Source organism: Entelurus aequoreus, linkage group LG01 (genome assembly GCF_033978785.1).
Source record: "Entelurus aequoreus isolate RoL-2023_Sb linkage group LG01, RoL_Eaeq_v1.1, whole genome shotgun sequence".
Lineage (NCBI taxonomy): Eukaryota > Metazoa > Chordata > Actinopteri > Syngnathiformes > Syngnathidae > Entelurus > Entelurus aequoreus.
In genome coordinates, this window is record NC_084731.1 from 62,831,269 (window position 1) to 62,844,574 (window position 13,306).

At 37.4% G+C, this 13,306-nt stretch overlaps 1 protein-coding gene and 1 long non-coding RNA gene across 3 annotated transcripts in view; one reads left to right on the top strand and one right to left on the bottom strand.

Annotated features, from left to right (window-relative positions):
• Nucleotides 1-13,306, bottom strand: part of unm_sa1614 (un-named sa1614) — a 74,959-nt gene that overhangs the window by 58,324 nt on the left and 3,329 nt on the right. For both annotated transcript variants that reach the window (XM_062055953.1, XM_062055943.1), the window contains exons 3-5: nucleotides 13,061-13,206; nucleotides 2,861-2,935; nucleotides 1,795-1,844 (exon numbers count right to left, since the gene is read on the bottom strand). In XM_062055953.1, the coding sequence (XP_061911937.1) occupies nucleotides 1,795-1,844; nucleotides 2,861-2,935; nucleotides 13,061-13,206 (271 nt within the window). The remainder of the gene's footprint in view (nucleotides 1-1,794; nucleotides 1,845-2,860; nucleotides 2,936-13,060; nucleotides 13,207-13,306) is intronic.
• LOC133655632 (uncharacterized) overlaps nucleotides 5,677-13,306 on the top strand; it is a 157,701-nt gene continuing 150,071 nt past the window's right edge. The window contains exon 1 of the long non-coding RNA XR_009827021.1: nucleotides 5,677-5,690. This is a non-coding gene — a long non-coding RNA (uncharacterized LOC133655632). The remainder of the gene's footprint in view (nucleotides 5,691-13,306) is intronic.

Genomic DNA, 13,306 nt, shown 5'->3' on the forward strand with positions numbered 1-13,306 from the left:
CGGAACAAAATGTCAATTCATATCCGTCAAGTTGTCAACATGGCGATGTTGCAATGACGTAATCACTGCGCGACATTGTTATTGTACCTCACATGCTTCAGTACAGCTCACCATTAACGTACAGTTTATCCACAACAAGACGAGCTTGTTGTCCTTTCTGCCTAAAGGACTTCATAATTGGAATTAACTTACGTCGTTTCTCCACCACCTCGATTGGGTATTGGCTGGTCATGAAGAATGTGGTACCTTTCAGTCTTCTGGAGAGAGCAAGCACTTCGTCTTTGCATTTGGAGTTAGTAAACTTTACAAGCATAGGTCTCGGTCTAGCCTCCTCCTTGCGTCTGCCAATCCTGTGTGCTCGTTCCATCTGGATCCTCTTGACTTCTTCCTCCGGGATGCCGAGTTGCTCCTTCAGAAAGGCTCTGACGAGGTTCTCCGCGATGCTGTAAGTTTCTCCTCCATCTTCGCTAATTCCCATGATTAGCAAGTTGTCCCGCATGCTCCTGCAGCGGAGTTCCAACAAGTTCGCCTTTAATTTCTCATTCTCCGTTGTCAGTCTAGTAGTTTCGAGTTTCAGGCTTGTTAACTCCACTTTCAGCGTTGTCTGTTCCTTTTTTACCTCCACCATTTCAGCGTGATTGTGCTCGACTGATTTTTTCAGCTCTGAAACGTCAGTTTTAAGGTCATCCAAAATGTCCAGTTTTCAAGTTTTTCAACCATAGTTCGCAACATGTTTTGATCGTCCGGGGTAAACGTTGCATTTTCGTCCAATTCACAAGAGGACCATTGATCAAGGGCGCGTTTAGATTCCTTCGATCCGCGTTGTGGCATGGTTGCAGGGGAACAATGAGTCACTCGGCGTTCGAGGCACCTTATTTTCAGCCAACTCACCCTCCTGAGTAGTATATATCTCACCAATTGCAGAGAGGTGGATATATATAGCGAAAATGACTTCAAATCTTGTGTCACTGGCGCGTTTATGCCATTTATAACATTACATACTGGGACTTTGTGTAGAGACGGTCTCAGCTTGATTGTTATCTATAAGATGTCAGCTGATGATGTATTTATTGATTATTATTTATAAGATGTCAGGTGATGTATTTATTGATTATTATTTATAAGATGTCAGGTGATGATGTATTTATTGATTATTATTTATAAGATGTCAGGTGATGTATTTATTGATTATTGTTTATAAGATGTCAAGTGATGATGTATTTATTGATTATTATTTATAAGGTGTCAGGTGATGATGTATTTATTGATTATTATTTATAAGGTGTCAGGTGATGATGTATTTATTTATTATTATTTATAAGATGTCAGGTGATGATGTAGCTATTCATTATTATTTATAAGATGTCAGGTGATGATGTATTTATTGCTTATTATTTATAAGATGTCAATTCATGATGTATTTATTGATTATTATTTATAAGATGACATTTGATGATGTATTTAATGATTATTATTTATAAGAAGCAGGTTAGTTAAGTGCTGGGGCAGGATTTTATTTTGCTTTTTCCTGCTCCTTTTCACACCACGTTTCCTGGTTTCTTTTTCACTTCTCTTAACATTGCTACAACTTTTGTGCAGATGAAGATGTTGCATTGGAGATTGTTGAAGTGTGTATTTAGGTCAGGGTTCCAGATGAAGATGTTGCATTGGAGATTGTTGAAGTGTGTATTTAGGTCAGGGTTCCATGCAGACATTTTGACACACTCAGATTTGAGCTTGAAGAGGTTTCAGGCCCAGTGTGTTGATAGGGTACAAATAAACGTCCACACTTACAATCTGCTGTCGTAGTCTCGCCAGGCTCTGTCGAAAGGCTTCTTCAGATCCTATAAGAGACATCCCATTAAAGAGAAAAGAGGCTTTAAGAAAATGGAAGTTACAGAAATACTCTCTCTCAATTACTTGTGACATACATTGCAGTACGTTTGTGTATTTCCTGTGCACATTTGGACAGTGTGATGTTGTCCCACAATACACAACATCACATGACTCCTTCAAAGTCATGTAACGTTGTCCCAAAATACACAACATCACATCACTCCTTCAAAGAGGCGGAGCTTGGGAGTGTCTCAGTCGCCAAGACGACCACCAGTGAGGGTGTTAAGTGTCCAGCCCTGCACATCCTCAGTGTTTGTATGTGCAGCAAGCCAGTGCACAGCATTCTGCACTCACACACTACTTTCTGCACTCAAGCACTGCATTCTGCACTCACGCACTGCATTATGCACTCTTGCACTGCATTCTGAACTCATGCACTGCATTCTGCACTCACGCACTGCATTCTGCACTCAAGCACTGCATTCTGCACTCATGCACACTCATGCACTCAATTGTGCTGTAACGCACTGCATTCTGCACTCACTCACTGCATTCTGCTATCACGTACTGCATTCTGCACTCAATCACTGCATTCTGCCCTCCATTCTGCACCCATGCACTGCATTCTGCACTCTTGCACTGCATTCTGCACTCAAGCACTGCATTCTGAACTCAAGCACTGCATTCTGAACTCCATTCTGCACTCAAGCACTGCATTCTGCACTCAAGCACTGCATTCTGCACTCATGGACTGCATTCTAAATAAAATAAAAGTAAAATTAAAAGTAAATTAAAATTAAAATTAAAATTAAATTAAAACAAATATATATATATATATATATATATATATATATATATATATATATATATATATATATATATATATATATATATATATATCAATTTGCAATAAATAAATAAAAAAATCTGCACACACACACTGCATACTGCACTCACGCACTGCATTCCTCACTAGTGCGCTGCACTCCCACACTGGCGCACTGGAGACAAAAGTGTTGCTCACCCCCTTGACCTCCCGCAGGTCGCCTTTGACCAGAGAGTCCAGGAAGAAGTTGATGTTGTGCAGCATGCTCTTCAACTGTAATGACAAATAATTTCATCAGCATTTCAATATCCTTAGAATTATTGCAAGGACTTTTTCATGTCATTTGAGAGCAAACATAATGACTTTTGTGTTTATTGTGAAAGATTCATGTTGCTCTTATTGACAGTGGAACACCTGTGGAGCTGTCCGACATGTGTGAAACACTGACCCTAACCCAGGGAACAAGGGACCACCGGCCCCACGCAGCCTGGTCAGCCAGCGACAGGTCGTAGACAGCAGAGGACAAGGCACAGGAGAAGCAGGAGACAACCAGTCCCTTAGCCAGTGAGAGACCACGCCCCATACAGGCAGAAAGTATGTAAATATACTATAAGATTAAGATTAAAGATTAAAGTACCAATGATTGTCACACACACACTAGATGTGGTGAAATTTGTCCTCTGCACTTGTCCCATCCCCTTGGGGAGCAGTGGACAGCAGCGGCGCCGCGCCCGGGAATCATTTTGGTGATTTAACCCCCAACTCCAACCCTTTGTTGCTGAGTGCCAAGCAGGAAATGTATCATTATGTACATATGTATGTACGTACATACACTGTTCATGTATAATTATGTACATATGTATGTACGTATACTGTAATGTATAATAATGTACATATGTATGTACGTATACTGTAAATGTATGATTATGTACATATGTATGTACGTACACCGTAAATGTATATTTATGTACATGTGTATGTACGTATACCATAAATGTATAATAATATACATATGTATGTACGTATACTGTAAATGTATAATTATGTACATATGTATGTATGTATACTGTAAATGTATAGTTATGTACATATGTATATACGTATACTGTAAATGTCTAATTATGTACATATGTATGTACATATACTGTAATGTATAATTATGTACATATGTATGTACGTATACCGCAAATGTATATTTATGTACATATGTATGTACGTATACCGTAAATGTATAATAATGTACATATGTATGTACGTATACCGCAAATGTATATTTATGTACATATGTATGTACGTATACCGTAAATGTATAATAATGTACATATGTATGTACGTATACCGCAAATGTATAATTATGTACATATGTATGTACGTATACCGCAAATGTATATTTATGTACATATGTATGTACGTATACCGTAAATGTATAATAATGTACATATGTATGTACGTATACTGTAAATGTATAATTATGTACATATGTATGTATACTGTAAATGTATAATTATGTACATATGTATGTACAGTATATTTAACAGTGTTTCCCCCAGAAAATTTGTTAGTTAAGGTGTGTAACTCGGCCTGTCGCCATCACGTGGGGGGGGTGGCTTTGATTACATTGAACACATCGTTTATTAAAAAATAACCAAATAACAATATCTTATAATAAATAAAAAATATTATAGAAAAAAGAAGCCTACAATTTTTGGTTGTTTTCCGCTCCATTTGCAGAATGGCGATATACGATATATATCTTGATATTTTTTCCGTAAAGTGTAAACAAAACACAAAACAGCCCTAGTTACCTGAGATAGTATGTCATTATTAGTAAGTCAATATTTTGACTTAGTAAGTTGATGTTAGTTTGTCTAAATTGTCAAACGATCGCTTCTCTGATGTCTCCATCATGTCCAGAAATCTCTTCTATATCTGGACATCTTCTTCTACTGCATTCAGCAACTTTGTCTCCATTGGAAGTTTTCGTATTAGTCTGTCGTGCTTGTGGCTGTTGAGTTTTGCTTAGTGAAAAAAAAAATTTTTTATAAGGATTTTGACAAAATTACATTCAATAACCATGAATACATTATTCGGGATAAACCCACTTTAGCACAGGTGTTAGATAGTGACATGTTATTTACAACATGTCAAATGACCCTCAACATCGTCGGGAAACAATGTGTGTCAGTAAAGCACTTCGAGGTATTTTAATTTTGACAGACAAAAAAAACATTTAATGCAACTGCAGTTTTACTAACTCAATATTATTTATTACAAGAAACTACTCAAAGAATTTGTAATGCTTAACTTTAATATATACTTGCCATCTTGACTTCTGATTCCAAAGCAAATATTTTTGTCACACTGCTGTCAAACAATGATCATATTCAAACAAATGGGCAAAATATGATTCCACATTGTTGAAAGTGGTCATCTGAGAGCATTTGTAATTGCAGTGCAGTTCTATAAAAATGTTTTGATGCCCAAGATAAACAACATCTATCTGCCTTTTAACAATATTACTTCCTAGCAATGAAGTTAGCGCCCACATACCTGAAGTATCTTTCACCACAGAAGATTGTGGATTTCTCCCATTGGAATCTTGCTGCTCTTGTACATCATTCGGCATATCTTTGTCTGTGACCAGGCTGTCAAGGGTGAATGGAGAATCCCAACTCCTGTGAGAGCTTGTGTCAATATCTTATGTTTCTATTCCAAATTCAATGGATGTAGTTGATGGAGAACCGCCCCAGATCTGCTGGCATAGTTGGAAGTACAGCAAAACAACTCTACCGCAACCACTTCTTCCACCTGTGTCTGTAGCAGGTATATAAGATATAGTGTATGCATTCCACCAAAATTCCCTCACGTTTTATTTGATTGCTCTATTGTATTCATTGTCACTTTTATTTTGTAATTTTTTCAGCAAATAGTTCGTTTTGGGAGCATTTGTCATTTTATTTTGAAGTCCTACCTTCTTCCGGTAGTGACGTTGTGGTCCTCACTTGCTGTTGAAACATGCCGTGAGGAGGTAAGCGTTTTTCTCTGCTCTTGTGTTTTAAGAGAATGTAACTGTGAAACGAGGTTATAATTTACTCTTGTGCTGCTTATGTTGCTGATATGTTCATGTACACTTGTTTTGCTCAGAGTTTGAGTGTTTTAGCAAACTTTTTGCTAGTGTACTTTTCGGTAGCACTTCTCACTCAATCAGTGGCTGCGGCATTTCATTGAAGTTTTCTCTCCATTTTAGACTTGTGTGCTGCAGAGCCGCACTATTTCATGTGTATTTCATACAGGTATGTTTCTGTTGCTCCCAAAACTTTGTTCTATTTTTCTGTACTGTTTTAATTTATTGTTTATTTTCCTATTGTATAAAATATTTGACGGTGGTGTATTAATTTTGAGTGTATTTGTAATTGTGATGTATAGGTTTTGTGACATTTGTGAATGTTTTATATAGCATTTCTGGTCATTTAAACTCACTTGCTGTTAAGACATGCCGTGAGGAGACTGGTGTGCTGCAGAGTCGTGTGTTAATGCTGCCGCATTATTTCCTGTGAAATAAATACGCCACCTGTTTCGGCTAAAGGCAACCACCGAGTCCCCTTATCTTCCAAGCAACACCGCAATACACAACGCAGACTCGATCCGGCTACACGTCGACTGCTTGTCTGTACTTTCCTCGAATCACTTTCAGTTTAGTGTTGATAGTTGTTTTTTTGATGTCCTCTTTCCGGTGAGGAAATTCCTCAGATGTAATTCCAAGTCCGTATCATTCCAAAATAGGGTAAGAATGTCACCATACTTGGACTGGCAAGTTTTCCAGTCAACACTTTGTTGAGTTCTGTTAACTTTAAACTCCAAAATGATACTTAAAAGTAGCTCTACTTCTCTGTCAGTCCACATGTATAATTATTTCTTGCCGTGACCCGCTATTTTTGCTATATGCCGCCTCCGGAAATGACGTTTTGGATGTTTCTGATTGGCTAAAATGGTCTTAAGTCCTACGCTACAGTGCCCCCAGTATTTTGGCATGCGTATGACACTCAGTGTATGCGTTTGCTTGGGGACAGAGATAGTTTTTTAAATGCGCACTTGTGGAAGGAGATCTTGTTAAGACCTTAGTTTAGGCGGTGGCTCTTTGTTGCTAAGGCGGCCGCCTTAGCAACAAAGCGCTGCGGGAAACCCTGATGTATGTACGTATACTGTAAATTTATAATTGTGTACATATGTATGTACTTATACTGTAAATGTATAATTATGTACATATGTATGTATACTGTAAATGTATAATTAAGTACATATGTATGTATGTATACTGTAAATGTATAATTATGTACATATGTAGGTACCTATACTGTCAATGTATAATTGTGTACATATGTATGTATACTGTAAATGTATAATTATGTACATATGTATGTGTATACTATAAATGTATAATTATGTACATATGTATGTACGTATACTGTAAATGTATAATTATGTACATATGTATGTATGTATACTGTAAATATATAATTATGTACATATGTATGTACATATACTGTAAATGTATATTTATGTACATATACGTGTACATATACTGTAAATGTATAATCATGTACATATGTATGTACATATACTGTACATTTGTATTTATGTACATATGTATGTATATTGTCAATGTATAATTATGTATATATGTATGTACTAGGGGTGTAACGGTACGTGTATTTGTATTGAACCGTTTCGGTACGGGGGTTTCAGTTCGGTTCGGAGGTGTACCGAACGAGTACACATGCTAGCAGCGACCGGGCTAGGAAAACATGGAAAAGCCAGAGCTGGAAGATCCTCCTGCCTCGTTAAAATCTCCCGTTTGGGAACACTTTGGCTGCGCGATACAACAATGGAGGACGGAAGTTTGCCGACATTGTTCAGCAGCTGCTTCTGACAACACGTCAAACATGTGTTGCACGTTTCCTGCTTCCGGCTCCCAGACCGTAGTCGAGGAGCGCAGGGGAGACACTCCTCCAGGGCCGATGTATTCTCGGGGGTAACACCCTTCACTCTACCCGGCAGTGGGTCTCCACAGCTCTGGACTCCAGGGTAAATGACGAGACCGGCGATTAGTTGCAAATCGTGACTTTATTGAGGTCTTGCACACAGCCAATCCAACTAAACACTAGCCACTCCCCGCACTCGCTACCGCTCCCTCACCTCGCTCGCCCACACACTCACCTCACATGCTGTCACATATTAAAGGGCCACACACACACATACATTATTCTCATAACACATGCTAACCCATTTGAAGCGTCACCACCATATTCAAGCAGCCTCTCCTCGGCGAGTCAGGCAGGGCTAAAGCAATAACAAATGTTTTTATAGCAGCAGATATAAGTCCATATTGCATTAAAAACTAGATTTTGACCCACTTCTATGGTGGAAGAACAATGAGCCCATATATCCTCTTACTGCCAAGTTAGCCAGGCTGGGGGGGGGAGTTAATCTGAGGCTGAGTTGACTTTAAACTGTTTAATGTTGCACTTCTTATATGTAGAAGAAAAGTTTTGTCATTTTATTTAATCTGAGCAACAACTTGAGGCAGTTTAATGTTGATTAACGTGGACCCCCACTTAAACAAGTTGAAAAATGTATTGGGGTGTTACCATTTAGTGGTCAATTGTACGGCATATGTACTGTACTTTGCAAACTACTAAAAAAAGTCTCAATCAATCAATCAAAAAAACACTTTATATGTAGAAAGGTTTTGTTAAGAAACCATTCTGAGCCTTATCTTATTTAGTTTTTATTTTATATATGTTGACCACATTAACCCTGGCAATGGACCCTGTGTGAATATGTATGGTATGCCATTGTTTCCAAATTTGGTAAAGAAATAACCAAAAAATTTATATTTTGTTGTTTTCTTACTGTACCGAAAATTAACCGAACCGTGACCTCTAAACCCAGGTACGTACCGAACCAAAATTTTTGTGTACCGTTACACCCCTAATATGTACGTATACTGTAAATGTACAATTATGTATATATGTATGTACATATACTGTACATGTATAATTATGTAAAAATACTGTAAATTTATAATTATATACATATGTATTAGGGCTGCAAATCTTTGGGTGTCCCATGATTCGATTCAATATCGATTCTTGGGGTCACGATTCGATTATAAATCTATTTTTTTTCGATTCAACACGATTCTCGATTCAAAAACGATATTTTCCCGATTCAAAAGGATTCTCTATTCATTCAATACATAGGATTTCAACAGGATCTACCCCAGTCTGCTGACATGCAAGCAGAGTAGTAGATTTTTGTCAAAAGCTTTTATAATTGTAAAGGACACTGTTTTATCAACTGATTGCAATAATGTAAATTTGTTTTAACTATTAAATTAACCAAAAATATGACTCATTTTATCTTTGTGAAAATATTGGACACAGTGTGTTGTCAAGCTTATGAGATGGGATGCAAATGTAAGCCACTGTGACAATATTGTTCTTTTTTTTCTTTTTTATAAATGTCTAATGATAATGTCAATGAGGGATTTTTAATCACTGCTATGTTGAAATTGTAACTAATATTGATACTGTTGTTGATAATATTCATTTTTGTTTCACTACTTTTGGATTGTTCTGTGTCGTGTTTGTGTCTCCTCTCAATTGCTCTGTTTATTGCTGTTCTGAGTGTTGCTGGGTCGGGTTTGGTTTTGGAATTGGATTGCATTGTTATGGTATTGCTTTGTATTATTTTGTTGGATTGATTCATTAAAAAATTAAAAAATTAAAAAATTAAAATAAAAATCGATTTTTGAAAAACGAGAATCGATACTGAATCATACAACGTGAGAATCGCGATTTGAATTCGAATTTATTTTTTCCCACACCCCTAATATGTATGTACTTATACCGTAAATGTATAACTATAAAAATATGTATGTACTTATACCGTAAATGTAAAATTATGTACAAATGTATGTATGTATACCGTAAATATATAATTATGTACAAATGTATGTACGTATACTGTAAATGTATAGTAATGTACATATGTATGTACTGTAAATGTATAATTATGTACATATGTATGTACATATACTGTAAATGTATAATTATGTACAAATGTATTTACGTGTACTGTAAATGTATAGTAATGTACATATGTATGTATGTACTGTAAATGTATAATTATGTACATGTGTATGTAAGTATAGTGTAAATGTATTGTAGGAGCCTAATAGAGAGCCATATTTGAATCCATGTTTATTTTATTATTTTTGAGTGATTGATGTGTGTATGCCAGTGTGCACGCTTTGCAAGTGGTGAAAAGTTTCCATGCAGGCCTATAAGGGGCAGGAGCGCGCTGGGCGCGTGATTGGCAGTCGGGCACCAGCATACCGTCTTTGACCTCACCTGTCTGTAAACCTCGGCTTTTTTTAGGCTACCATTTATTTTGTTTCCTGAGTATTCTGTTCTGTTCCTTGATTTTTGTAAATAAATAATCTACAATCGCGCTGCTGGATCAGTATGAATTACTGGATGGATAGCGGGAAAAGGAAGAATACGTGACAAGGAAGGCTGTGTATGGTGTGAGTCAGACAAGATGCCCGCGCCCCAAGTGGAACAAACATTTGAACAAAGGGGTTATAGGAACAATCACTTTCAGTGTTTTATGCCACTTCATGTATAATTATGTACATATGCATGTAGGTGTACCGTAAATGTATAATTATGTACATATGTATGTACGTGTACCGTAAATGTATAATTATGTACCTACACTACTGTTCAAAAGTTTGGGGTCACATTGAAATGTCCTTATTTTTTAAGGAAAAGCACTGTACTTTTCAATGAAGATAACTTTAAACTAGTCTTAACTTTAAAGAAATACACTCTATACATTGCTAATGTGGTAAATGACTATTCTAGCTGCAAATGTCTGGTTTTTGGTGCAATATCTACATAGGTGTATAGAGGCCCATTTCCAGCAACTATCACTCCAGTGTTCTAATGGTACAATGTGTTTGCTCATTGGCTCAGAAGGCTAATTGATGATTAGAAAACCCTTGTGCAATCATGTTCACACATCTGAAAACAGTTTAGCTCGTTACAGAAGCTACAAAACTGACCTTCCTTTGAGCAGATTGAGTTTCTGGAGCATCACATTTGTGGGGTCAATTAAACGCTCAAAATGGCCAGAAAAAGAGAACTTTCATCTGAAACTCGACAGTCTTTTCTTGTTCTTAGAAATGAAGGCTATTCCACAAAATTGTTTAGGTGACCTCAAACTTTTGAACGGTAGTGTATGTACGTATACCGTAAATGTATAATTATGTACATCATTTTTATCTTAGTATTTTAAAGTCTGAGAGAAAAATGTACTACTGTACATAAAGTTGTCAGCACAAGGTTTGACCCCAAGATGCAGAGACAGTAGGCAACTTGCAGGAAAAACTGTAATGTAATAGTGTTTTGTCAGTGTGCAAGTATTACTACGTTCCTTGCCTTATTTGTTTCTACTGCCCTTTAAGTAAAAAATGTCATTCTATGACCTGCACACCACTTTCTGTCTCTGCATCCTGGGGTCACACCTTGTGCTGACAACTGTATGTACAGTAGTACATTTTTCTCTCAGAATTGAAAGTACCAAGATAAAAAATACATTCAGTGCTTTATTTTCTTTACAGGCTTTTGAAGGCCACATAAAATAATGTGGCGGGCCAGACCCGCCCCCCAACCTTGAATTTGACACCTGTGTTCTATGGCAATTTTCCACTACAGAGGGCCCGGGACCCACTCAAATATTAACACTGATGATTAATTAATCATCTTACTCTTGACTTGAATCATATTGAATAATTATATCTAACCTACTTAAATCTGACAACCTTGTTAAATTATATGAAAACAACACAAATATTATTATTTATTGAACATAAACTTAGGTTTAGGTCAGGCTGATTAAAAAAATAAGTACTAATCAAATATAGTGCATAAGAAGGAACTAAATACTGACCTACAAATGACATACAGTAATGTGGTGCTAAAATGAATCACGTACATTAATAATTAAATGTCGCTTCACTAAACTGTCAGTAAAATAAAAGTGAAAATCACCACCTTAATCGTAATTTTTTTGCTTGAGAAACATTTTTATTTCCAGACTTCTTCTGTTTGTTTGATATTGTCATCACTGCCACAAGTGGTGGAAAAGTGTATTACAGCTGAGTACCCATACAGATCACAGCTGAGGAACAAATATTTTTGGGGGGTATATTGGGGGGCGCTGGAGGCCAAACAAAGGGCCCTGGCCCTATGTTTAGAAACAGCGGTGTATGGTGAGCGTGCTAGCAAGCGTGGATGCAGGAGACTTTTCATGACCAGCGTTCAGACCTGTGCCAGGTTCTAGAGCGCTATCACCAAATGACTATCGCCCCATAGATCTTCTGTGCCAGTGCATTGAGCAAGTCAAACACTGGATGTGCCAAAATTTCCTACAACTAAATGAAGATAAAACTGAGATAATTGTTTTTGGTGCTAAAAAAAAAAAGGTTTAAAGTCATCCAACACCTTCAATCACTGTCCCTGAAAACCTCAAATAAAGCCAGGAATCTTGGGGTTATTTTAGATTCTGATTTACATTTCGACAGTCACATCAAATCAGTAACAAAATCGGCCTACTATCACCTCAAAAATGTAACAAGACTTAGAGGGCTCATGTCAGCCCAAGACTTTGAAAAACTTGTACATGCCTTTATTACCAGTAGGCTAGACTATTGTAATGGTCTCCTTGCAGGTCTTCCCAAAAAAACTGTCAGGCAGCTACAGCTTGTTCAGAACGCTGCTGCTAGAGTTCTAACAAAGACCAAAAAATGTGAGCACATTACACCAATCCTTAAATCCTTACATTGGCTCCCTGTACATCAGAGAATTGATTTCAAAATCCCCCTGCTCACATATAAATCACTACATGGTCTAGGGCCGAAGTATATTACTGATATGCTCCCACTATATAAGCCCTCTAGATCACTAAGATCTTCTGAGACCAATCTGTTAGCGGTTCCAAGAGTAAACTCAAATCAAGGGAGAGCATCATTCAGTCACTATGCAACAAATAGCTGGAATAAACTTCCTGAAGATGTCAGACTCTCCCCAACTCTGACTACTTTTAAAACTAGACTGAAGACTTTTTTGTTCACCTTAGCTTTCAGCTAAATCTTTTAATCTTTTAACTTTTAACGTCTGCACTGTTTTTATTTTTATTGTCTGCATTTTAATTTTCTTTAATTTTCTTTCATTTCACTTTGTTGTCTGTGAAGCACTTTGAGTCTGCCTTGTGTATGAAAAGCGCTATACAAATAAGGTTGCCTTGCCTTGCCTTGCCTAGAGGACTCACCAGGTTCTTCAGAGGCGAGACCAGCTCCTTGGAGAAGTCGGCCAGACGGCAGAAGGCGGAGCCAACCTCAGACTCGCCGTTGGAGTGACAGTTGATTGACAGCTTCTCCATGGACAGGATGTACTGCTCCAGGTGGGACACGTGTTCTGATGGACACACACGTCATTAAAGTGTGTGTGTGTGTGTGTGTGTGTGTGTGTGTGTGTGTGTGTGTGTGTGTGTGTGTGTGTGTGTGTGTGTGTGTGT